The sequence below is a fragment of the Toxotes jaculatrix genome, chromosome 3 (genome assembly GCF_017976425.1).
Source record: "Toxotes jaculatrix isolate fToxJac2 chromosome 3, fToxJac2.pri, whole genome shotgun sequence".
In the NCBI taxonomy this organism is placed as follows: Eukaryota; Metazoa; Chordata; class Actinopteri; family Toxotidae; genus Toxotes; species Toxotes jaculatrix.
The window spans coordinates 10300096-10326915 of NC_054396.1; the positions used below are offsets into that span (position 1 = coordinate 10300096).

Here is a 26820-nt window from a genome sequence, read left to right on the forward strand (position 1 = left end):
TGTTGGATGTGTAAATAAGGAACTCTTTGCTAACATGCTGTACGGCTGCTGAAACATTCTGACACTTTATGAGCTGATAATATGCCAGTGTTATTTTTATAGCTTAATTCTGCTGCCCCTGTCATTGCTGTAAGAAAAGAAATGCAAACTTCTGACTACTTCTTGTTTGCGCGGCCTCTCTACCACAGCTGCAAAAACAAAGATTCCCAATAATATTTTAAGATTACTGGAGACCCCACCAGGCCACCAGCAGTCTTCTTGGCTAATTGTGCCACAGCCCACAGCAAGACTGTGACAAATGAAATCTCAGTTTTATGAGGATGTAAAAGGAAGAGTAGGGTGGAAATTGATAGCATTTGTCAAATCATACATTTTATAACTGATCAGTGTATCAATGAGAGCACCAAATGTATAGGATGACAGAACTCATACAGGAATCAAATACAAAGGATTTAGCTGAGAAAAAATATGAAGGAAGGAATGAGGAGGTAAGCAGGACAAGGTAAATAACAAGCAGAGGGTGTATGTATTGTTCTGTATTTCAGTGAACTGTGTGTTTCTGTGTATGTGTGTGCAGCTGTGCAGTGACAGAGTGAAGGGAGGAGAGAGAGCAGAGGGGGTCCATTGTGGGTCTTTGTGTGCCTCAGATTGTCCTCTTCTCTGGGAAAGTGGAAACTCAACACTCCTCTCCAGAGGTCTGGTTACCAGGTGAGAGAGGAGGAAAGAAAAGAGAAAAACAGAGCGGGAGAGAGCGAGCGAGGGAGAGCTGCATAGGTGTGGAGAGAGAAACAGAAAAGCAGAGGCAAGAAAAGAAAAGACCATGAAAGTTTGGGCATGGGAGCTGGAAAGAGAGATGGAAACTGAGAGAGGCTGAGAGAGATCAGGAGATGAACACAGAGATAGGAGGAAATGGCCTGAGAAAGAATAAACAGAGAGGGGCTCAGATTTTGGTTTAAATCCCGTAAGACGCCAAAAATGGATGATCAAAGTGTAACAATCCTGAACGAATTTCAAAATGTTCTGTGTGCTGTGTTAGCCCTGTAGATAAAGTAATGATGAGGAATTAAAATATTACCAGTGTTGCGTCCCCTCTGTAGTGAAACCATAGACAGAGACAAATAAAGGAATCAGATCATGACCTCATCTGAAGTAATTCAACTTGTTTTAAAGCAAACACCAGATATGAATGTCAACATGTCCCAACATCATAATAAAAGCCTCTGCTGTGATCTTTTCCACAACCAAACATAAAACTAAACCGAAACCAGTGCCACTCTTCTGTAGCTTAGTTATAATGCAACGCCTCCTAGTGGACACTTTGGGTAGTTTTTGTCCTTGAACTAAAATGAAGTCGACCCTCTTCAATTATTCTCATCCTCTGAAATGAAACAAGAGTGACACATCTTGTATCTGAAAATGTACATTTATTTTCTTTTATCACTTTTTACAAACTATATATATATATATATATATTTTTTTTTTTTTTACAAACACCACCTTTAACCCTGAACACCAAAGTTTACAAAGTACAAAGAGGAGGTACACTATCTAGACACTCATTTTCCCAACATATTCTAACTTGGTTTTGATGTTTTAAGACATTATGTAATAAGGGAATGATTTAAAAAAAAATACACCTAACTAAACTAAGATGGAGAATAAGAATATTTGATGTGACTTTCAAATCAAGAAACCCAAACTCTTCCTTGGACCAAGTACGATTATTTTTTTTTTTCCATAATGAATACAAAGTGATTTATAAAAAAATCTTTCCCTTTTTTTTGTTTGTATCATCACATGTATCATGATACCGAATATGTGCCCCTCTCTGAAATGATGAGCATTTTCTAAATGAAACTTCTTTTTCGTTTTCTTGCTGTTACCTGATCTATTCCCATGCTGCTATCAACCAGAGAAAGCTGTAAAACAAAAATGAAAAGTAAGATCTCAGAGACCTCTGATCAAAGTCTTATACAGTACTATTTTTGATGTGTTTATGTGTGCATATGAAAGTGAAAGAAGAGAGGGAGGTGGGGAGAGGATCACAGGAGTGACCATGTGGGTTTGACAGGAGTGTTTTTGTGGATGGCTTCTCTCTTTCTCCCCCGATATTGTCTGGAGTGGATTGTGGAGGCGGTAGCTCTGAGAACAGCTGCTCCTGACAAACACTGCGTAAACACTATGTGTGTCACTTGGGGATTGAGTGTGTGTGCGCAAATATGTGTATGTGTGTGTGTGTGTGTTTTGAGTGGGTGGTAGGACACTTTTAAAATTGCTAAGAGGAGGCTAACCATCTATCTAATAACCATTTGGTCTATTTGAGACAAACAGACATGGCCACTAGAATGATGAGTCCTCTTTGGTTACAAAGCGATCTGTCCATAATTAAAAACAGATTAAATTAACCCGATTTGTACCTCTTGCTAACAGCAGCTTCCTGTTTGGATGTCAGAGTACAGACTGATATTGGCCTTATGCAATATCAAAAACATCCCCTGAACATGGCAGCAAAGAATGGAAATTCATCTTCACAAACTTCAGATATAACGCAACCATGTCTGGAGATGCTTGTGCGTGTATAAGTGAATGATCTGCGTGTATGTGCATGCATGTGTGTATATGTATATCTATAAATGAGAGTATGTGTGTGCATGCACATGTTTGTGTGTGTGTGTGTGTTTGCATGCAAACAGGCAGATATCACTGTCCTCCATTATAAGCATAGTCTGCCTTGTTGTGCATGACCAGTCTGTTCTCAACGAAGTAGAAGCTGTCTGACCGGGTCTCATAAGAATGCTCCACCATCTGACGGACTGCAAATCAGACAATATATACAAGTCAGTAACTGCAACAAAGACTTTTTCTTTACCGTTCCTGCAATTAGAATCGACAGACTACAAAACACCTGAAATAACTGGGTCAGTATTATTGAATTTTACCTATATAAACTGTTGAGAAAAATAAAAGTTTGTACATGAAAAAGCACCATTTCAGATTTTGAGACAGAGTAAGCAACAAGATTCAAATTCTGAGTAGTAAAAGACAAACAGAGTCGGAACATACCGCATTTAAATCATTAACATTAAAATGAAAATTTGTCATTGAACAATAAAACTTATTAAATGAACTTCATAAGTAACTTTGTTAACTAATTGTAAATGTAATTAAATCTGCTTATTGAAAGACTTTAAGAATGTGTCCTTTTCATAGCAGGCAGATGATTGTCACTTAAAAGTGTCTGGCATGTCCACAGGGGTGAACCTCAGCTTACATGCATCCAGCATCACTCATTGTCTCACCAGATTCCCTGGTACTATCAAAGTGTGGAGACTTCGCAGAGCACAATGTTGAAGAAACAACACCAGTAACAAGACAAGACAAGGCACCCACCTGACAGAACTGTAATCATACGATCAGCACTCATCCAATCATATGAATACTGATCATGGTTTCAGCTCTCTACTCATTTTGCCTTTACTTAAAATGGGAGTGGAAGGTAACCTCATCTAGAATGAACAAATCAACCCCTAAGTTGCTTTCAGAGAGCCAAATTAGCTGTACAAGAGTAAACAGGATTATTTTAGCCTGATAACACCGTGTTAGCCTGACTTAGTTAAGCCACATTTGAAGCACAGGGCCATGAAGTTTCATGTTATTTCTGACTGAATTCGAGAGTGTATTTTTTGTACAGGATGACAACTGTGGATTTTCTCCTCTGTCTTTTACAGTGTAGTCATACTATGAAGGAATCTCTTTATGGTCAGTAAAGTGATCAATAACTCTTTCAACAGGGAGCCAGTGATATGAGTATCATGTATCATGTGTTTTCACAAGAGTATGTCTACACACAGTCAGACACACAGACCACCATAAAGCATACCCCATTAATAAGGGTCAAGAAAATGCATACATTCACAGTGCAGGATGTTATTTTGGATCAAATTATCCAACACACTGCTTAACTACAGTGTAACGGGGTGAAGAAAATTGTGAATTTCATGTGGGTAGCACAAGCTGCTAAAGAATGTGTTGCCCGCTGTGAGATGCGTATCCAATTAGTATCCAAAGAGTCGCCACAAAACGATGAGCTCACCACCAAAACGGCTTCTGAAATATAACCTAATGTTTACGTTTGTCAAGTGTTCCACTGTGGCACATGACAAGGCAGGAGTCAAGGATCTCCTGGAAATATCATTAGTAGGAACTCATCTGTTTTCCTTGTATTTCCATCGCTTCTAAATGGCAGCATATCAAACAACATACAGCAGTGTACTTTGATACAATCATAATATTCTTTCATTTTCAAAATGACACTAACCAAGGCATTTTTAGGTTTTACCCATAATAGTCATGACAAATGAGGCTCACCCAGACTCTCAGACAGCTGAGGGAACTCGTAGATGTGCTCACAGGTGTTGCGGCTGTTTGGGATACAGAAGCCAAAGTCAAAGTCAAAGCTCTTCAGCAGGTGATCACGGAAGTAGTGTCTCTCGATCATCCGGAAGTTGTTTAGAGGCCGGTTTCCAACTGTGAATTCCACCCTAATGGAAGAACAGGGAGAGAAGGGAGACGCTGCAACATCAAACCCGTTCTTGTGTATTTATAATGTTATTACAGTCAGTCCACAGGTAAGACAAATTGTCTGCGAGTGTGTAGCTGATACAAGACAATGCAGCAATTGTCTTCATTGTTTGTGCATGGAACAGGTGAGTGTGTTTTTCTTAGCTGTGTGTTGCTGATGTGTGAGTCACTCACGTAGCTCCCACGGTCCTCAGTCGCAGGAAGGCTGGGGTGAACTGGTAGCGTACGAAACGGCCTGCGCTGACGTCTGCCTCTCTGTTCTCCTCATCATCCTCTGAGAGCCACAAAAGAGGGCCGACACTTTTCACATCATTCAGACAGAGGACAATTTTCAGAATAACCAGATATGAATGTTTTTGAACCTGGTAACCTGTTTGTAGTCATTCATTTCAAGCGAATAACAAGCTGCCAGCAGAGTCAATACATTGATTTTTTTTATGTGCTCCATAGCCACGTACTTCACAGGCAACAGATGCATGTGCATTACAGAACAAACACTTAAACTAAACAAGAAAAGGGCTGATACACAGTACCTGTATGCGGGGGTTTGGCGATCTCAAACAGGACAGTGCCGGTCTCAAGGTCTCTGATCTTAAAGCGCACAAAGTCGATGTTATAAATATTGTCCTCGGGTTTACAGAGGTACCCTGCAACAACGACAGGAAGATGACAGGAGTGTTATAAACACTGAAGCGATTTTCAAGCCAATCTAGTTAATATGCACTCTGCTGAAGCACACACACACAGGCTGCTCTGACATGCACCAAGGTTACATGCAAAACACTGTGCTTGACTGTGTTAACACTCAGATGACATTGTTTTGTTTGAACACAGACAACGCACACAACGTTGCAACCACAAGCTGTAACGATCACTGTGGGGTTACTGCGAGTTCACAACGATAGAGCCAACAGGAAAATCCGGCATTAATGGAAAATAATGGAAATGACAGAGAGATTGAAAACCTTGATCATGATTTCATGATTTAACAGCCATACACAGTGCTGTTCTCTATTAGGAGGGAAATGAAGCATTAAATTCAGTCTCTCTTTATTTCCTTTCTGTTTCTCCTGTTTCCTTTCCTTTCATATGTTGCAACAGCTGTAGGCCACTACACTGACTATGACTACATACACACATACATGGTCAGTCCTGAGTGTGATGTCTTGGTGTTGCTCTGTGAGTTCATTTTATCGGACATTTTAAAGAGTTTTAAGTGTAACATATTTGTAAGTTAAACTGACACAGAAGAGGACATTTAATATCACAACCATCATTAAATAAGTATTCATTGAGCTGCTTCAAAATACAAATAACTGTTTTTTTTTTTTTATGAGAGGAAGATTGTCCTACATTTGTGATGTCAGATATGTATCCTCTCCTATAACAAATGTAATATAGAACCATATTTGTCTTATCTCCATTTTTAAATGACAGCCACGTAGGACAGTGCTCTGATTTCATGTGATGTGCAGAGGTGATGTGTGCAGAGGTGATTCTCTACAGTAAACTGTAGAGAATCGGTCACATTATGTTCAGCCTGGGCAGCACATTGAGCATCAGTGGGGAGAGAGAGAGAGAGAGACTCAAACCTCGCGTAGCCACCCGCAGTCCTAACACATCCTCCGGCGTGATGTGTCCACTCTGTGTCCGCAGGTCTTCCTCCGTCACGGGCCTGCTGTCCACCTGGCTCCTCCGGGACTTGAGCCTCTTCAGAACCCCTCCGCCGGGCTTGCGGTCCCGCGGAGGAGCCGCAGTGCTGTGCCCGCCGCTGGAGACATTTTCAGCAACAGGCGCGTCGCTGCGGGCTTTGGCTCCGCTCATGTTCGACTGTCCTCGGGCTCCTCTGTGCCTGAAGGAGCGTCTGCTGTCTCCCCCTCTGATAAAAGCGAGAAGAAGAAGAAGAAGATGGCGTCGTGGATGTCGAGTGTCGAGAGAAGTGTCGGTGAACGGTCAAGCTCTTGTTTTTGTAAACACATGCTGTACAGTTGCCATGACAACTCGTCCGATGAGCCAGAGCAGGGTGTGAAGAGGTTCATCGAAATGTCCACCAGGGGGCGACGGACACAACCCCTTCACACAGCTCTGGAAAACACTAATATGTCATTTAATAGTTTTTATTATTGTAGTAGTAGTAATAATTATTATTATAATAGATATTATATTATAAAAATATGAGCTCCATACATTACAGTAGCATACAGATGTACCTGATTGAGATGAAGCTAATTCTACTTATACAGTTAGGTAGTTTAGTTCGGGGGTTTCAAACCTAGGGCTTGAGCCCCTCCTCAGGGGTCACAGGATATGGTTGTGAAAAGGTTAATGGGGGGTATAGCGAAGGAGAAAAAAAAAAACAAAGTTGTGCAACATAAATCTGTCTTTTTGTAAAATATTACACCATACAGACATCTCAAACATGACGAGGGGCCCAAGTAGAAACTGCACTTTGACCCAAAATGATTGGAAACCATGAGCAATGTAATTTATAATCTCTTCACGTGTTTTTACCTTATGTAAAATAAATGTGTGTGTGTGTGTGTGTGTGTGTGTGTGTGTGTGTGTGTGTGTGTGTGTGTGTGTGTGTGTGTGTGTGTGTGTTCATCTAAGAAGTCCTGTTCCTCAGATTTGTTGAATCCTGGTCACTTTTACCGGTGTGGTGTTTCCTGCTCTGATACAAATGAATGCAACGCAAATGAACGTTGTAAAGGCCCAGGTGTTATGCAAATGAGGGTTTACACTGTGTGAGAGCCGATGGGCGCTTCCTGCTGTGAAGATGCCAGAGGTAGCCTCAGCACTCTCCATAAAGAAGAGAGAGCTGCATGGATCCAATTCCTTTTCACTCTGGGTAAATTAGCTTTTCGCCTCAGTCAGAACCTGTTTGTCTGGTCAATTGAACTGAGTACAACCACCAAGTTATTGAATTTACAGAACACTTCCGGTCCAAATTTTCATAAGAAAAGAGTCTGCTGTAAGAACTGTGCCGTTTAGCGTTCAGTTAAATTAAAGCCCATTCACTGAGTACTTTTTTTGTGTATATTCCTTCCATTATATGTCAGCACGAATAGCCCAGCTTTTCCAATGTATTGCCTTAACTGTCATATTTTCTTTGCTAATATTACCTGATATATAATAGTCACTGCTCTGTTAACATAGTTTGAAAAAGAAATTAAAAATGCGCCGATGCTTGATATTTGGAAGTTCCTCTTGGGAATCAGGTCTTTAATTTATTTTAAGTCTGTGACACACAACTGATGAAAACATCTCCTCAGTGATGGGCTAGTTTAGCTGTGGTGATCTAAAAGTCCGTGCATTTGCCTAACCCAATTTAATGTGGTTTTATTTTGAAATAAACACACCGCGCTTCCCGCCTCCTCGTGTCTGACTGTGTGTGACTTGACCCCGGAGCAGCGTGGTCCGACCTGGGGGCGGCGGGCAGAGGGAGTGTCTGCAGGGTGTAGGAGCAGTCTGACGTCTTGTTAGTGTGAATGACTTGAAAAAAAAAAAAACTCTGACAACAGCTCAGCAGGCGAGACCATCACGGAAAACTAAGAGCCAATTTTCTTTTGTAAACTTCTTCCCGCTTCCTTCCTTCCTCAACCTGTATGACTGCGTGAAGACAAAAGGTAAAGACAGAAAAATCAAATACTTTTACTCTGCTAACGTAATGTAAATATCTGGACCGATGGGACAGAGGTTCATAAAGCTATTTTTTTCCCTTTGCAGCAAGTGCACAATCCTTAGGATATATGTTTTCCTACCAGTGTCGCGTAGATATTTTGGGTAACGTTATATCCAGACATGAGTATCTACATACATGTATCCTTACAAAAGACTCACAGTTTCCTTCACAAGCCTGAAATCCTCGCTTAAATTTAACACAAAGTTACATCCATTGATCTCAGCTTTCTTTCTTCAGACACAGAGGACGCGCTGCTGGTTCAACGACTGGGAGTTCATTGTTGACGCGTTTATTAGTTACTTATTAACAACCCGAGATGAAGCATATGTATTGATACGGCGTTAATTTCGCCGTTTAATCTGCGCTACAAGTCACTCCATCGCGATGTTTTGGCTCCACGCGACTCAACTGATAAGAGTTTAGCTTCGCAGCATCACTCAGAGGAGTAAACAGATAATATAGAGGACATCAAAAAAACAAAAGGCACCGAGTGTAACGACAGCCTCGACAGGGTAACAGGCTCTAAAGGCAAACAAAGATAAAGCAACTCTCAAAAGCCCACAAGCTCAGTGCTGCTGCGGAGTCCTGCAGCGCATGAATGTGGCCTAAACTAGCAAATCATCTATCAGCTGAAGCTTTATCTGCTAGACAGTGTTTATTTCTCAGGAATTCAGCTGTAAAGAGGGAAAAGAAGAGGAAAGCAGAAACAAACAGAGCGCATTATCTGACCTCACTGGGTGGTGTTGCACAGCTTAAGGAGCCCAATCTGATCCCATTACACAATATAATGCACACCCAAAGGTGCCCTGTGTTTGAGCAATGATGCAAAAAAAAAGGCAATAACAGCACATATCACATGCAAGAATAGTTTTGTGCATCAAAACTGTTCAGGCTCACCAGCTGTAGACTGATAATGTGAAAGTGACACAGTGAGCATACTGCTGACACACTGAGCGTTGTACAGTATTAAATTGTGGGGCGTGGAGTTACCGGTTTGTGCAAAAGTCTTACAGGTCAAACCAGATGACATGCTGATTACAATGGCTGTGGTATTTAGTGTAAGCATTACTGTTATCTTTTTTTTTTTTTTTTTTTTTACAGGGTGTAGAATAGAAACTTAGTAGTTCTGACACCAGTGTTCATGTGACGTGTTTGTGTCTGAAGTTGCTTGCAGCTTTTCATCTGTCAGTGGTTTCAGTTCAGGAGATCTGACTGTGTCATTACTGCAGATCATGTTGTAGATGTGTGATGACTCATCAGGTCCTCTTCAAGTCCCCTGACAACATGTCTCCGGCCTGCCTGCTGCGATTCCTATTTTACCAAGTGTTTCATCATGAGTTTTCTAACGTTTTGTGGACCATTCAGCCAGTCAACAAAGTAATGGGCGTATTACTCTATAAAGGAAATAGTTAGTTGCAGCCCTGCAGATAATTACATGACCACAACCGTTTTGGATGCACTATGAAGTGATGGTGAAGTTATCAGAGACTCACGACAGAAGGTTAATGGCCTGTTATTCGTTAGCTATAACATGTTAGATTCATTCTTGTAAGGGTATATATAATATAATAATATAGAACTGAAAAAACGGACACACACCAAGTGTATGTACACACCTAATGTTGCAAGTGGCCTTTGAGAGACACTTGCAACATTACAATTATCCCCCAGGCTGAAGAAAATGACAGTGACGGATAAGACTGTGACTGTGAGGGAGAAACTGCTTGTTTAAAAGGTACACTAATAGTGTATTCATTGTCAATACATTTTTAGTATTAAAAAGGTAAAAAACTGAAGAAGGAAACTGAGTTAGAAAACAAATATGGTTTTAACAGCAAGACTTTTCATGGTTTCTGGTGTGTGTTCAGTGTAATTGATTAGTATCCCTTGGCTCCTGCAGAGGTAATATGCTTTCAAAAATCTAGACCGACCGGACTTATCTGGTTGTCTTTGTAACAACATTGCCAGCTGGCTGTGTCTCAGGTGAGAGTGGTAATGTATTTTCAATGTAAATACAGAGTTTTCTGAATGTAAACACATCCTCTCCTCTCCTGTTTCAGCAACTCAGTTATGGAGAGCGCCATTCAGACTTCCCAGGCTGTAGGTGCCTCAAACCCCAAGCCGACTCTGGCCCCCAAACCCCGGCTCACTCCCAAGCCCTTCTCTCTGCAGAAGAACACCACCATTCGCTCCATCCATGCTCCAAAGACAGTTGCCAAAACTATAACAGCAAACCAGACTGGAAAATCTGAAGCCACAGGTGTCCCCAAGCCAACTCTGACCACCCATGCTCAAAAACCTCCTCAACAAACCACCACGTCTGATTCCAAAGCCAGTTCTGTAAGTGTGCAACCCAAGGATAAACCAAAAACTACCACAGAAAGTAAAGCAAGTGCACATGAAGAGGATACTCCTGATTCTACTGTAGCTCCAGGAAAATCTGAGCCTGTCTCACAAACTCCTCCACCCAAAGAGACACCCAAAGACGAGCCACTCCAGAAAGACGATGTCATCCAGACAAACCACAAAGCATCCATGGATTTTGTAACTAACTCAGAGCAGAAGGACGGAGAAAAGAAAGAAAATGCAACTCAGGCTTTTGTCGTCCAAAAGCCTGAAGAATCAGGGAGTGACGGTTCTTCTACAGTCAATGCAACATGTCGATGGGGCGGCACCAGGAAGAATCTGCCCGTGGAGCTCACCTCAAAGTTCGAGTCAGGTGGTCCATCCCTGCCTCCCCAGCCCACTAGAACTGAATCTACAGGCAGCACCAAAGATTTAAATAAGCCAGCGTCCTCTGAACCAGAACAGATTCAGACTACAACAGAACCATCAAACAGAGAGAGTGACGAAGGGGGGCCGAAGGAGGACTATAGCGGAGGGGGAAGCATAAAACGCAGAATCAGTCTTCTGTTTGACTCCCCGCTGAAGCCAGAGGTCGGGACGAAGAAAGAGGAGCCAGAGATTGTAAATAGCACAGGATGTGTGAAAGAGCGAATTAAACACTGGGCGGTGGAAACAAGCTCTCCGGGTCCGAAGACTGCGAAGAAGCCTCAGGTTGCACCCCGACCTCGCTCTAGAAGGTGAGTGAGCTTTTTTTTTTTCATCTATACTGTTTGTGTTTGGTGACATGACCAGACAAGAATAAAAGGAAAAGAACATACTCTTGAAAGTGCAGCTGAGCAAGAAGCTTATTTTATGGTTAGGGGCACATATTATGACTGTTATGTTTATTACTGGCCATTGGTAATGTTTTCTTTCTGAGAACAATTGGTGCTTTTTTATTTTATTTTATTTTTTTATGGTATTATTTTCTTTTATTTTCAGAGCTGGGGTATAAAATACAAATATTATTTAGACCACAGTGCAGATGTGAGCTTCCTTAATGTTTTTTTTTTTTTGTTTTTTTGTCGTTTTGGTTCCCTTGGAAAGAGCAAGTCCAGAATCGCTGAGGCAGGAAAGTTTGAGTGACACCAGGACTGTTTTCTTTTCCTTTTTGTTTAATGTGCACAGTGTGTGGACAGTAATTGGGGTGTGGTAAATGAATAACGTTGCTTGCAATGTTAAGATTGTGGCCAGATTTGTGTCCTCAAATAACCAAGTTCAGATAAGAGTGCAAACCATGCCACCTTGGATTGGGACTTTTTAGATTAGATGTCCAGCCTATTACATGAGCACGCATAACAGTTAAGGAGTAGTTCACCGATTGCTTCTATCACCCAAAGTATGTGGATATGCGGATAGTTTTATTTTTATATTTTGAGCAGTAGTGGAATGTAACTAAATATATTCACTCAAGTAATGTAAATACCTGAGTGTTTCCATTTCATGCTGCTTTATTCTTCTACTTCACTACATTTCAGGGGGAAATATTGAAGTAGATATTGAAATACTGAAGTAATAAACCCTTCTGTGGATAATCCAGAGTAATAGGGACACTGTTTCTGGAAAGTTACATTGTCCTTGAAGTTTTTTTCTTGTTGTCTCCTCTACAGCTTTGAGCCTGCAACTTCTCCCTCAACAGAGAAAACCCCCACAACGTCACTTGTGAAACCTTCTCTAACCAGATCGTCATCTATACAGGCTGTGGATCCACGCTCAGAGGTCTCCCCAGCAGAACCACCCTCAGATTCCTCAGAGGAAACATCCAAAGAACTTCCTACAGAAAAGAAGTCTTTGAATAGCTGGTCAGAGACAATGGGAGAGGACAAGCAGAACAAATCAACAGAGGGTGAGGATCGACCACGCAGTCGCAGCTCATCTACAACCCAGACTGATCAGGGAGACTCAACCTCAAGTGAAAGTGCCCAACGTGCTCTAAAGAGAGACAATGTTAAACGTCGCTCTGTTCGCTTTGGTACCGTGGAGAGAGATGATGGTGGCCCTCCAGTGAGCCTGGGCTCACCGTCTGAATCCAGCTCAGAAGAAGAAGAAGAAGAGGCTCCTGAGGATAAAACTGAGGAGGACACTCCTGTTTCTGTGCCCGTCTACAAACGGGTAGGAATTTTTCAGAAGAAGGATGAGGAGATCCACAAACAAGAAGAGGAACAACTGAAACATTTGGAATTTGAACAAAGGCGGAGAGCAGAGGAGAACGAACAGGCAAGACTTAAGTTAGAAGAGGAGCGTAAACGAGAAGACGAAGAAAGGGAGAAAGAAAATGTCAGGGAGCAGGAAGAGCTTAGGCTCAGGGAAGAGCAGAAACTGAGAGAGGAGGAAAAGGAAAGAGAGAGGTTGAAGGAGGAGGAAATGGAGAGACAAAGGTTAAGAGAAGAGGAAAGGAAAAGGCTACAAGAAGAGATGGAAAGGGAAAGAGAGATAGAGGTGATGCGCCAGAGACAGAGAGAGGAGGAAAGAGAGAGGGCGAAGCAGAAAGAGGAGAGACTAAAGCAAGATGAGGAGGAGAGAGAGCAAGAGAGACTGAAGGAGGAGAAAAGGGAAGAGGAGAGACTGAGGGAGGAAAGAGAAAGACAGAAGCTGAGAGAAGAGGAGGAGAGGTCAATTACTGAACAAGAGGTATACAGATTGGAGGAGAAGCTGAGAGAAGAGGAAATTAATATAGAGAAACAGAGAGAGGAGGAGTGGGAAAAAGAGTGGGTGAAAAAGACAGAGAGTTTGAGAGAAGAAGAAGAGAGGGAGAGAGAAAATGCATTGGAGTTGATGTGGCAGAAACAGAAAGAGGAGGACAGAGAGAGGGCGAGGCAGAAAGAGGAAAGACTCAAACAAGATGAGAGGGAGAAAGAAAGATTAAGAGAGGAGGCTGAGGAAAAAGAGAGGGAGAGGCAACGGATCCTGAAAGAGGAAGAGAGGATGAGGGAAAGACAGAGACAGGGCGAGGAGGATAGAAAAAGAAGGGAGCATGAGAGGAAAATGCAGCAGGAAAAAGAGGAGGAAATGGAAAGAATGAGGCAAATAGAAAAACAGAGAGAGGAGGAGGAAAGGGAAGAGGAGAGGAAGAGGCAGATGGAGAAAGAAAGACTGGAGGAGCTGGAGAAAAAAATAGAAGAGGAACTGGAAAGAAAGCAAGAAAAAGAACTGGAAATGCTAAAAATGGATGAAGAGAGAGGAAGGGAAGAACTTGGGTTGACCAACAGGGAACAAGAGAGCACAGTGGACGAGTCAAATTTAATCAGCTTTGACTCTGACGATGAGACTCAGAAGTCAGAAACACCACATTCCCCCTATGAGCCCACAGAGAGTCAGATCGAAGTTGTTTACGATGACTTCTCCGTCAGAAAGCCCCTGATCGAGGTAGAGTTTGATGATTTTTCAGTCAAATCAAAGAGATGGGGCTCACAGGCAAAAGCAGAAACCAGTCCAGTCGTCCAGAGCTGGGCTGCCAGTCCCGTGGATAAAGACGAGGTGGAGGAGCTGGTGTCCCTGAGACCAGAGCAGGACAGCCCAGAGCCTACACCTACCATGGAGAGTCCAGAGAAGGAGGAGGTGGAGGAGAGGCCAGAGGAGGAACAGCTTATCTCCACTGAGGTGGAGGGAGAAGAGGAGGAGGAGGAGGTGGACGAGATGGAGAGGGAGGAAGAGGTGGATGAATCAGAAGAAGAAGACAATCAGAAGGTAAATACTAAATTCAATCCTGTTCGCCTGCAGCTTGATTGGGAAACCATTTTGTCATTGTTGTCGTGAGCACCAGCATATGAATGGCAGTTACACACAAAGGGTGATGTTCAAAGAACAGAGACAGGAGTGTACACGTAAATGTTATTTCACCTCTGAATCATATCAGCCAGGCAGCCGCACACACCTCACCTGCACCAGCGCAGCGCCGTTTCTGTAGCACGAGGGAAAATATCTTGTCATACTTGCTTCAGCCTGATTAAGTCACGACGCAAGAACGTGTGTTTGTGTTGTGTGTGTAGGTGTGACACTGAGGAATGAAACAAGCGTGGCCTGAGATCCAAAAACTAAAAATCGGAGTATCATAAGTGATTCAGGAGGTGTGAGGATTAAAAAAACATATTGTAAGTGAATGTGCACGGTCCTCATGTAGTACTTCCCTTGAAGATTTCAGGGTTGACAAAAAGTAAGGATTCACATATTTTACGTCCCTAATGCACTGTCTGAATCTTCCTGACATTTGCAACTGCATGAACTCAGTGTTCTGTGGTGTACGTATGTAGGAGTGTGGTTATGATAATCAGAAATCTAACAAGAACATGAGGTTTTGACTTCCTCTGCAACTCTCCCTCAATTTTCTTTCTACTGCTTTCGTTTTCTCCTCATTTGTGCGTACGGAAAATATTATTATTGCATGTAATACATAATTAGGTCTAATATTTTTTAAAAATCAGTCCAAAAGAAAAGGATGATGTTGGAGCATGTAAAGGAGAGCATGTATTTCACATGGGCATCTTGGATGGGTTATCTCCAGCAGCTCTGGGTGAGTGTTAGCACACAGAAATGTTACCTCGTAAGCGCTAGTGGTTTTGCAGTGAATTTAAGAGCCAGTTCAGCAATTTGCACTGAGAGAGTTCCCAGCTCACATGTTTTAGATTTATTTTTGGTGTTGTTTTGCAGTAATCTAGCCTTTATTTATTACTGTAATCAACAACTTGAAGAGGGATTAGTCAGCTGCAAAGACAACCATCTCCTGAACTGTTCAGTGCCTCGCCGAATACACCACATGTTGAGCACAAAGCCCATTCTTGCTAAGATTTAGATGAGAAAACTGATAACCACTCTCATATCAGTATGATATATATGAACCTGGAGCCATCAGATGGTTAGCTTGTCTTAGCATAAAGAGTGGAAATGAGGGAAACACCTAGCCTGGCTCTGTCCAAAGATAATAAAACCCACCTACCAGGACATCTAAAGCTTATTAATTAACATATATCTTGTTTGTTTTTAGTTTATTTTTTATTCATAACGAAGTTGTAAAAAAATTACTATTTTACATGATTGTGTCGGCTTACAGACTAAAGAAACAAACTATGCCAGCTGCTTGCTGTAGCTTTATATTTGATGCATAATCGTGAGAGTGGTGGAGAGCTTCTCATTTAACTGAGCATGCATGTGAGTAAGTATATTTCCCAAAATGCCAAATTATTCTCTTAAATTACTGGCTTAACCAAAAACAGACATTCATTTCTTTTTATTTCACCCATTATAAGTTTCTGAGCTGTAAAGCACAGTAGACACAAACAAGTGTGGGTGTGTGAACTTGTACATCTATCTTTGTGAGGACCAATTTCAGCATAAACCTTGGTCGGTCCTCACAACTTTAAAGGGCTCACAAAGATGTAAGTACAAGTGTGTGTGTGTAATTGTTTCAGTGGTGAAATGACTTAATTTGTGAATCTAAAAATGACCTTGTCAACTAATTTCACTCCACAGATTTCAACATCTGTGTAGTGAAATTCTTTTCATCACCCCTCCACCCTACATGTAATTCTGTCATTAGTTTGTTTTAAGTCTAAAAGTCCATAAGGTCTTTAATCTTACAAATTCTACAAGTGTTGACTTTTTATTCGTTCTAATTATAATTTATGCTTTAAAATGAACAAAAACTATGTTTATTTGTGCAAATTATCTCATATGATGAAATATTTGAATAACATAAGCCAGTTGCTAAGACAAAGTTTATTTTCTGGTTCAGCCAGTTCACATTCAGGCACACATTGAAGTTGTAGTGCAGGTGCAGTCAACAAACCATGTCCAAACTAACTTCTGGGTGGATTCACAAATAAATGTAATCGCTGCACCGCTTGAAAGAAGTAGTCCTAATCAGCTGGGAGTGTAATAGTCAGTTTGTTAATGTTAACTGTGAGATTTTGGCCATGTTAGCAATGTTAGCCTTGCTATAGCTAACAGAGTAAAAGGCTAAAGTGGAGATTTCTGCCTAAAAACAAACCCACAAATGGCCTGAACACAATTTAAAGTGCAATGTCATGTCCAGTAATTAAATAATTAAACTAACATGACCTACAGTACAATCTGTATCTCACACTTCGCCATGAAAAGCAACAAGGCAGCAAACAGAAATAATTCAACGTGAACAGTGTGAAGAGTTTGTGCTTCAGAGTGAATGAACGGCTGACGGGGCCAGTGCTGTCGGGACAGATCAGTTAACCACCTGTTTGAACATGCAGCATTTTTGCAGAGTTAATGAAAACACTGAATTCTGGAGCCCTAAACTGCGTGAATGTACTGTACTTTGTGACGTTGTGTGTCTGTTTGCGGTGTGCACACTTTAAACAAACAAGCAAACAAACCATAATCCAAGTTACTAGTAAGGGAGCATTGTATATAACCACTTTTCTAGCATAAGGCCATTTGTATTGAAGCTGTGTTGGTTGTGACTGTGTGAGTACATGCTTGTTTTAACCACTGAGTGGAGCTGCTGCTCTTAAACATTGTACTTCCTTATGCTTCCTTAAGTTTATCTCATATACAGTAGCTTACACTATAACATAGTCACCGCAACATTAAACAGTATGGTTTAATGAATTAAACGTGTCCTCTTTAGGCTACAAGTAAAATCTCCACAGCAAAGACTCTATTGTGTTGCAGAGAAAAGCATTTCAATTTGACAGAGCAGAATGAGGAAAATGTTTACTGGGTAAACACAAGCTGTGCAGCCGACCGTGCACCTTCATTCAGGCTACTGACTAAAAGACAGACAGACAGATGGATGGATAGATCTTATAGCGAGTAGGGCCTAGGTGCTATGTGGTCATCGTGTCCTCATTTGGATCTGTCCAACAGGGAAGCGTGTCAGAATGACCATACATGGTGCCCCTGTCTGCTTTCTTTCTCTGTCTCTCTTCTCAATCTCTCCACTCCGTTTTGAGAGAGAGTCCGTCACCCGCGTGCACATATACACACACTTTCTGGCACACGTACACACAAAGAGGATGGGCTAAACCACGGACAAGAAAGTGCACTTGTCCACTGTTCATTTTTTCAGTCATCTATCCATTGCTCCGTGTTGCTCAAACTTTCTGTCGACTGTCGGAAAGTCTTCCTGTTTTCTGCTGTCCTCTCTTCCCCCTCCGCTCACAAAGACCTGGTTCATTCATTACCTGCATTTAGCCACTGGAAGAGAGCAGAGGAGAGGGAGGTACAGAAAACACCTTGGCCCAACCTGCCACACCTTCTTTCTCTCGGGATTTTCCACATCTGAGCACAGACCTCCGCTTTGTTATGACATTCTCTGAAATCACTCAGGTCTAGAGGAGATAAAAGGGGGGGGCGGGGGGTGATCTACCTCTCTGTACCTGGCTTCGGATGTTTGGAGAGGAAGATATTTCCCACGCTGCTTTTCCTTTTTTTTTTCTTTTTTGGAATGGAAAATGAAGTTGCGACGTGACCTGGGACGTAACTTACACAAGTAAACAGGCTTGACTGTGGCAGAACAAGTCTCAGCGAAAAAGAAAAGAGGTAACACAAAATAGTTTTGTGCAGGACTGAAAATCGCTTTCCTGTTTTTTTGCGAGCTAAAGGAAGTTTTTGATTGAAATTTGAGACCTGTCAGTGTCTTAAATGGATGATAATGTGATTGTGATGATGGGACACTCTTTCTTTGGGACACTTCTGTTTAGCATGTCACATCCATCACTGTGAATGCTGCAGTGGAGCAGTGTTGTCACAGTGTAAACAAATGGCTGGTCAGATTTACTTCTTTACTGATAGCAAATAATAGACTGTTCCAGGAAATCTGTGTGACCTGAACCATAAAAATATGGGAAGGATGACCTCACGCTCAAATCAAATGAGGACTATTTTTCGCTTTGTATGATGTCAAATGTCGTCTTTCTGCAAAAGACTATTTGAGTTCTTCACCTTCTGCTTTCTGAAAATGACAACTGAAAACCAGATCACACATCCAGCTTTGTGACTCACCCACAAAATCCCTTCATCTCTAACAAAGCTGAACTTTAGTTTCTCTGGTGACCCAGTTCCCATGGTGACCCTAGTGCTAGGACGACCAGCTGTGTGAGCTTTTCAACCATGCAGTACTTGGGAGGGAAACTCTCGGCCGCCCAACTGCAGGTGGCGGGCTGGGTGGGCAGCGTACGACGCTCCTTGCAGGAGGCTCTGGAGCTGGTGTGGGGCACTGCAGAAGAGAAGCAGGAGGAGGAGGAGGAAGAGGAGGATAAAGAAGAAGAAGAAGGTGGAGACGGAGGAGGAAGGTTTCAGAGAGCCATGTCACCGCTTCGTAGCTTCGCCAGACGTAGCAGGAGATCCCTGCGCCGCTTCTCCGTCAGAAGTCGGCAAACTCTGCAAAGGAGAACCACTGAAACCTGCTCAGTAAGAGCTGATGCTTTAACCCAATAGATGGAAATGAATTCTCTTAAATGTTCTGCACCTATCACATCCAGGATAAGTTTAATTGTAATATACTGTTTAATGAAAATCCTATTTTACTTAGCTCATTTTCATTGACATTAGGTACAATGATAAATGAACACAGCGGTTTTTAAAGGTTGGGTTCATTGAAGTAATACATAAGTGTAGGCATTTGTTACTTTTTGCTCCATGTTTCCCATGTAACTCATTCCTTAGTCTAATATTTCCACACCCATGTGTCACCAGATGACCATGCAAATAAAAAAAGAGAGAGTGCAGTAGGCAGTGGCAGTCTGTTTCAGGAAGGACACAGTTATGTGATAAAGTTGTCCAAATGTGGGGTTTTATCAGTGTACATGCATGCCGGTTCCATCTTTGTCTGTGGTGTGTGTCAGAGATAAAGCAGAGGACTGTAACAAAGTGCGACACACACAGACAAGGTTTATCCAAGTCCAACTGTTTATCTCTGCACCCTCTGTATCTACATCTGCCTTTTGTTCCCGCTGCACATTTAATTTCACTCAGTCGTGGCTGTTTTTCACAGCAGAAATTGATAGTATTATCACCCAGTTTATTACATTTTTTACATTGTAATATATTACTTTTAAATGAAAGGATTAATGAGCATACATTTTAGAAGTATGAATGAAACCTTCACCCCAGTATAAATGTTTATCTGTATATGATAATATTGTCTGAAATTTTGTTACGGCCCATAAATAGGTGTCAAGATAAAGCATGCACATCATAATAGACTTCATGATGAAATAGCCCTCAATGTAGCACTTTGTCCAATGGATCTACAGCAGATATGATGATGCCAAGTCAATCATCTGCTCTGAAGATAAAAAAAAGGTATACTTGGGTGCCAACTGCAACACATGAGGAAGTTTACTTATTCATGTTTAAGACATATCTGTCTCTAAATCTTATTATTTTTTCAAGTGTTAACTATTGTTGTTGCCTGCATGTGAGTGTGAATGTGTGTGTTTGTTTGTTTATATGTAGGTGCACATTCACAGAAGACAAAGACATTAAAAGGGAAAATAACCTGCAGGCTATTTCCACTCTTAATTTGCTGATCCATCACTTCCCTTTATTAGAGGTGATGTTTTGTCGACGGTCTTCCTCTATTATCCTGGATTAGAGTCTCAGTTAGTCGTGCTTGTGGCATCTTTCGGATGTTGTCCTCTCCACATCGTAAACAAGCTCTCCAACACATTCCACTGACCGTGACAAAAATGTGATGCAGGTAAACTATAATGAAGCCGACTCTGTCCTGACTTGTACGTCCTCTACCCGAGCACATACTGTTCTGTACATTCACACATACACAGGCTCAGTGAAGCATACATGTGTAGTGTTTTTGTGGTGAAATTTTTAACTTGTGTCTGTACAAAGTGGATGTTTTTGTCTTAAATGTTCAGTTATTTGTAGGAGTATGTCCAAGGAGTCCAACAGTATCACAGTAGAGTTCCCATAGTGTGGGTGCTTGCACCTCTGAATTTATATGTGCATATAGCAGATATTTTTATATTAACAATGGCTCAAATGACAGTGTGTCATGTGAATGGGGCTGCTCATGGTGGAAAAAACAGCTGGGTTTATCACAGTTCCCCTCAGCTTTATGAAGCATTTTAGCATCTTTAAGCTCATTGTTTTGGTTTTTTTCCAGCCACAGCCAACAGATGTTTTTAGTGAAAAGTCTTTGACCCATTACTTGCCCAGAATGTAGTAGAGCTGGTCAACACAGTGGAGCTTTTAGCAACTGAAGACCAAATATTTCCCTCAGGAGTTGGTAGAGGCCAAAACAGAGCTAAAAGGAGAGAAATAGTGGACTTAAATTTGACTAAAATATCTCATTTGCTCTGTGGCAAAGTAATCTTTTGCTTTTCTCAGACATAGGCTTGAGAAAAGTGGATTGGCAGTTTCCTTTGCATCCTCATATCTGAGACTGAGACACTCTGTCCTGCTCTGTCACTCATTGCTGCATTCATTGTTGATGCATACCTGTACCACTGCCAAACAGGAATTATTTAGAAGTTTGATGTAGTTTCTCTTTGAATTCACCAGAGGCTTTTTGGAGTAGTATGAAAGGGAGGCGATACAATCATATGTACTGAAAAATTATCAAAGTTTACAACGTAAAAAATTTTGTTAGCTGCAGTAGCAGAAGCTCTTCCTCAGTGAAGGTAGGACATGCATGATGGTGGAATTGTTCTACTGTAGACTGAGCCTCTGTTAGACCAGACTTTGTTTTCCTCTGGAACTAAACACAGTCTGTGGTTATAGGAAAATCACTAGAAGCCTATTCATTCATGCTGTGATGCTGCCAGATAACAGGCATTGTGCAAATGAAGCTGCTCTGTGAGTCCTGAGTGATAAATGGACTCAGGAAGGAGATGAAATGGCTATGAGATAATATGGAGGGCAGAGGTGTTTACTCGAGTGTTGTCTTGTATCCAGGTGATAATATTAGACAACACAACACTGGGATGTGCCCCTTGACAAAATGTGAAGAGAGCTTAAAGGAATGTTTGTGAGGACGTGCACAGTAGTTGCTTTTGTTTTGAGTTTGTTTGTGTGTGTGTGTGTGTCTGTATCTGTGTGTGTGCACCCATGCATTCCAACATGTGGGCGTGACAGCATGAGTGTGTTCAGTGCGTCTCTGTATACGCATGTAGGTGTGTGTTGCAGAGCGTATGTGTGCATACACACGCTCATGGTGTTTATTGAGGACAGCCCAGCCTCTGTGACCGGCTCATTAAAAGATGCATGCTTGGCTGGTCCTTAGTCCTCTCTCTCCCTCTGTAGTTAGTGATCTTGGCTCAGCACACAATCCATTTTCTCCCTGCTTTAGGTCCACAACGTGAGGTCCTAATGTGCTGATTTACAGAACGACGAGGTGCATTTCACATTATTTGATTTCATGTGATAAAGCAGTAGATCCAAAGAGAGGTGAAATCAAAGTTTACAAAATTACATCCCACAAAATCAAATTCTTCTTCCTTCATGTTTTTTCTGGCTATATTGTATAATATGTTTCTCTTATTCATGTTCAGATTAATTTAATAGTCTTTCTATCTCTCAGGTACAGGTTAACAGTTACTGTATAAGCGGAGGAGACAAAGACACTGATGCGTTGATTGACAGTGAGCCAGACCAGCAGAATGGGGGCCGTGATCAGACATCTGACAATGACAGGTAGGAGAGAGCTTGCACTATAACACAATACAAAGCCCCGTTAATGTGGACTACAGACTGATGTCTGTGTTGTATGTTTAAGTGACTTCCTTTCCTTCATTTACTCTGACAAACAGGACAGGACAGGTTTAAGTGTCTTTCTTTGTGCCTTGTGCTGAAGGTGTGGCTCCACATTAAAGTGATTTGATTCTGACTGAGCACTCCTGACAAATTGAAGCCCTATAGCTATTTGACATTGGAGTCTTAAAGTATGTAGCCCAGAGGGAGTGCTGGGCGGTATACCGTTTCCCATCGAAAACCGGTTTTTATTTTATTATTTAATTATTTAATTATTTATTTATCTATTTATTTTTTTACCTGTTTAAATGGCCCAAACATGTCCGGAACGCTACGCGGTGGTAAATTGTTTCACGGGGGACGTTTTTCATTGCTGCGCCGCTAAGCACACATGGAACAGAGTAGGAGTATTAGTGGAGTTGTTGAGCGTGGTGAAAATGGACAGGGGAAGTTCTGAACCAGAAATGGTACCAGAAGTTGAAGTAGAAGACCCAGGAGAACTTTTGCCGAAAAAAGGAGCCGTGTCTGTTGTCTGGAGGTACTTCGGGTTTAAAAGGTCGGACGTGGACCAAACAACCATGTACCGCAAATGCTGTCAAGCTAAAGTTGTCGCCGGAGGTGGTAACACGAGCAATTTGCTGCACCACCTTAGCCGTAAACATGCTTTGGAGTACCAAGAATGCCTTAAACTAAAATCATCGACTTCCACACCATCAGGTAAAAGTGACAAAGCTGAAGGACAGGCGAGTCAGGTGTCACTTGTTGAAGCGTTTGCTAAAGGTACGCCGTACGAGAGAAAATGCAAGCGGTGGATGGAGATAACCAACTCCATAACACTTCATATAGCTAAAGACACGGTTCCTATAAGCACAGTTGAGAAAGACGGGTTCAGGTCGTCAAATACCGTGAAACCGATATAATTTTGCAAAATACCGTGAATTTTGGTCATACCGCTCAGCACTACCCGGAGGTGCAGGTTGAAGGGCCATGTTTTGCTCTGGTTTATAAGTAATCAGTGGAGCATGTAAAAAATGGCCCAGTGTGATTTTTAAAACCAGTTATTTTTCCGTTTTCCATTTTTTTTGTTTGACATTTACACCATGTGTGATTTGGACCTTACAAATGTTGACATTTACGTGCTCAACAAAAATGAAACATGCAATTCCTGTTTTTGAAACGGAAATCCTGTAACAGCATAACCAACTGCAGCTGCACATTAAAAGGTGCCAACACGTATTTTCAGGAGTTGAACTCCCTGTGCCCCCTTGTGGTCAATAGAGCACAACACACAAGACCAGAAGAGTAAAACTTGGACTAAAATTAACTGAGAAAATAAATGAAGTGAAAGCATCTCAACAATACACTTTGCCTTTTCCTCTTGTGATTCTAAATAACTTTCTCTCTCTTCAGTCCAAAGCCGATCCCTGACCAAGTTCTTGAAGCCTCCTCTCAAGATGCTGACACTACTGATTTACACAGAGAACCAGAGTTTGCTCCATTCCCTGAGGTTGGTGACTCTTTGTTTTGTAAACTTCCCACTTTGTGAATGGTGACAGTTGATTCCTGCGTCTTCTGTCGCAAATATTTAAATGTAGTTTGGTTTTTGCTTTGCATACCCAACTGGGAAAACATGCGCTCTTGTTAAAGTGTGGTGGAACATTAATACACACCAATGAATTCAGTCTACTCTGTATATTGCTTGCTAGATTCTGTGTCTGTGTGTGTATCTGTGCACAGAGCTCTGCTCCTCTCCTCGACACCAGCGCACAGAGATCCAAGGCAGATGTGGGTAAGAGGCGAATTCGAACGCGCCCATCACGCTCGCTCCGTGCAGGGTTGAGTCAGAGGGAAAGCCCAGACTGGAGGGCTCATGACTCCACAGGTTATTACAGCATCCATTACATTCTCTAATCTACACTGAGTGCTGGAGCTCAGTGATTCTTTTAATTTAGAGTAAACAAGCAATTTACACCATATACTGGAAATATTGATTTACTCTCTGTTTTGATTCTTAACTCTGTGGATTTAGATGGAAAGGAGGCATCTCCCAAGCGGAGGGAGTCAGATTCAGAGGAGGAAGAGCCAAAACCGAAGATCTGTCCTCCTCCTCCCACCTCTCAAAGAGTCCCTGTGTTTCCTGGTCTGAGCCCCACAGACTTTATTGTGAGCTTAAATATAATATGTTTCCTAGTTTTTAATAAATGTAACATGATGTAAAAGGGCAGCATTTGCATTGAGTAAAGTGTGCTTGACTTGTTCCCCAAGGCTCAGCTAAAAAAGAGAACAGCTGTAGGAGGGGAGGAAACAGAAGAAGACAAGGGCCGAGAAGAGAAGGGAAGTCAACACGAGGAAACAGCACCAGCACCCTCTCCTCGCTCTGCCGCTCATCTCGCTGGGGCTGCACGGGTGCTGCCCCCCTTAGGCGGCACGGACAGTGGGTAAGAACAGAGCATGACAGCACTCTTCCAAAAAAATATATATTTTAATGAATTGAAATGATGAGAAAATTATTTTAAGATGTGGTATGCGTTTTAATTGTGACACTGAATGAACTGTGATTCTGTGCGTCATTCAGTGCCAACTCTGCTCCTGAATGGCTGAAAGAACTGAAATCTAAGAAGCGTCTGAGTCAGCATGACAGCGAGGCTTAGCCAGACACAGGTGAGTAATATGGATAAGACACATAATATAATAAAATGAAAACTTAAAATAATAACCTCTTGCTTCATTCGTAAACATACCTTTCTTTCTTTTTCTCATTTTACCAGCATTCTGAGTTTGTCAAAGCACATTTCAACTTTGTCTCACAGAGGTGATCGAGTGGTCACCGTGTGTCTCAGGAAAGAATGTCCTCCTTATTTCTCAAATACCAGTATAGTTTCGATACTGGTATTTATAAGATGCACATTACAGGTTCATAACCAGTGAATGGTTTGTAAATGTAGAACATTATAGGACTTAACAGGATCAGCCATAGATGCGCATCGACCCGTGAAGGTTTTGACATTTGGCTTATACAGTGAATTACTGTAGGAGTGAAGGCATTATTTAACAGGACTAATTTGCTTATGAGTCATAATGCAAGGCAGCTGAATAGGTTCACAGTAATAGAGAGTGAATGGTTTAAACTTTTCTGCGGTGCTCTCGGGAACACTCTTGTTATTTAATGCAGACTGTGACTAAACTGACAGCAAAAACAATAAAAGGAAATGGTCCTTATTATCTCTGCAACACTTTCACCTGTCATGTCTGCACTGTGGGTAAAACGTCCTCATTGAACCCGAGTGCAGTTTCCTCTGCTTGATGCTCTTTTACTTTTCTGTGCAATTACTGCTTACAGCCATATTTTACTCTTGACTTCATTGTTTTTGTTATGTATAGCTTAGTAAAAAAAAAAAAGGTGGATGCTAGTGTTACAGGTTACAGGGTTATGGATTTAAGCACCACTCAGGTCATTGATGCTAAAACTGAATGCACTTACGATAGCAAAGAAACCTAACAAATGTTATGTGAAGTATTTAAAATAGATTGCATAAATTAGATGCCTGCTTTGGTTTGAAACTTTATTCTGAACCTACTGTCTCTTCTGTTGCGTTTAGGAGCTGTGTGCCGTTGCTGTTAAGCAAGAATCAATCCATCTCTGCTGCTGCTGCTGCTTCACCCTGCCATGATTGCTCCAGTTTTGTGCTTTGAGTGCCTTATTTTGGACTTTTTTCTGGTATATGCAGAAGGGGAATTTGCTGAATATAGAGGCCATCAAGAACTTTGCATATTGTAAATGAAATAATGGTGCCAAGGCCATGTGCCGTCTGTGACACGTTAATGCCAAGTACGTTTTGTCAGCTGTTGTACAGAGGCTCAATGGAGGGTGAATACCCCAAAATATTTTAGAGCAAAGCCGTCTCACACACTTCCACTGTATATACAGGAAATAATGGTTTGCACCTTGTGTGTATTTAGTTGAAATTGTATAAAATCCTCTTTACATTATTTTACCAATCACAGATCGTCTCAAGTAAAACTACCTAGCACTTTAAGAAACATCATAACAAATGACCGTCCATACAGTGTATCTAAGCAATAGAGTAATTAAGTACATAACTGTAGTTAACAGGGTCAAGGGATATTTTCTGTTCTTTTTGAAACACCATGAATGCCTGTCTCTTTAAAATAAGGTTCCACACTTGGGTTTTATGAAGACACTGAGTTGCTGGTCAGAGCATCAACAGTGAGCTGAGAGGAAATCTTGGCATGCTATAACAGATTCAGGAAATGTGTTTTGTAAAATCTTTAACCCAGAAAAATGCCTTTATCTGCTTCAGAGTCTTTTTTGAGTGCCTTTTTAATGTTGACAATTGACTATCATTAATGCTGTTAAGGCTACGGTTAATCATGTAAGATCAACATACTGTATGATAAGAGGAAATTGAGGGAATTTTATTAAAACATTTTCTATGAAATGCAATGGAGCATGTGTTTTTTATGGGAAA

General features: G+C 41.5%; 2 protein-coding genes across 2 annotated transcripts; one reads left to right on the forward strand and one right to left on the reverse strand.

Annotated features, from left to right (window-relative positions):
• Window positions 1-1649: 1649 nt before the first annotated feature.
• Window positions 1650-6494, reverse strand: LOC121179346 (protein unc-119 homolog B-like). Its single transcript, XM_041034138.1, has 5 exons — window positions 6174-6494; window positions 5115-5228; window positions 4756-4855; window positions 4369-4541; window positions 1650-2813 (listed from the first exon to the last, which is right to left on the reverse strand). The coding sequence occupies exons 1-5, from the start codon at window positions 6403-6405 to the stop codon at window positions 2701-2703; spliced, it is 732 nt and encodes a 243-aa protein (XP_040890072.1). The 5' UTR covers window positions 6406-6494; the 3' UTR covers window positions 1650-2700.
• A 1387-nt stretch (window positions 6495-7881) lies between these two features.
• Window positions 7882-26769, forward strand: tnks1bp1 (tankyrase 1 binding protein 1). Its single transcript, XM_041033451.1, has 11 exons — window positions 7882-8207; window positions 10324-11346; window positions 12259-13087; window positions 13469-14335; window positions 22161-22273; window positions 23741-23837; window positions 24068-24212; window positions 24360-24493; window positions 24596-24768; window positions 24906-24991; window positions 25930-26769. Exons 2-10 carry the CDS (start codon window positions 10334-10336, stop codon window positions 24979-24981), a joined length of 3447 nt encoding a protein of 1148 aa, XP_040889385.1. The 5' UTR covers window positions 7882-8207; window positions 10324-10333; the 3' UTR covers window positions 24982-24991; window positions 25930-26769.
• The last annotated feature ends 51 nt before the right edge of the window (window positions 26770-26820 follow it).

Coding starts and splice junctions, on each gene's coding strand:
- tnks1bp1 (XM_041033451.1), top strand. CDS start 10,334: ATGGAGAGCGCCATTCAGACTTCCCAGGCTGTAGGTGCCTCAAACCCC. Junction 11,347..12,258: donor CCCCGACCTCGCTCTAGAAG/GTGAGTGAGCTT, acceptor TCTCCTCTACAG/CTTTGAGCCTGCAACTTCTC. Junction 13,088..13,468: donor AAAGGGAAAGAGAGATAGAG/GTGATGCGCCAG, acceptor AGGGCGAGGCAG/AAAGAGGAAAGACTCAAACA.
- LOC121179346 (XM_041034138.1), bottom strand. CDS start 6,405: ATGAGCGGAGCCAAAGCCCGCAGCGACGCGCCTGTTGCTGAAAATGTC. Junction 5,229..6,173: donor ACTGCGGGTGGCTACGCGAG/GTTTGAGTCTCT, acceptor TCGTTGTTGCAG/GGTACCTCTGTAAACCCGAG. Junction 4,542..4,755: donor CTGAGGACCGTGGGAGCTAC/GTGAGTGACTCA, acceptor TTCTTCCATTAG/GGTGGAATTCACAGTTGGAA.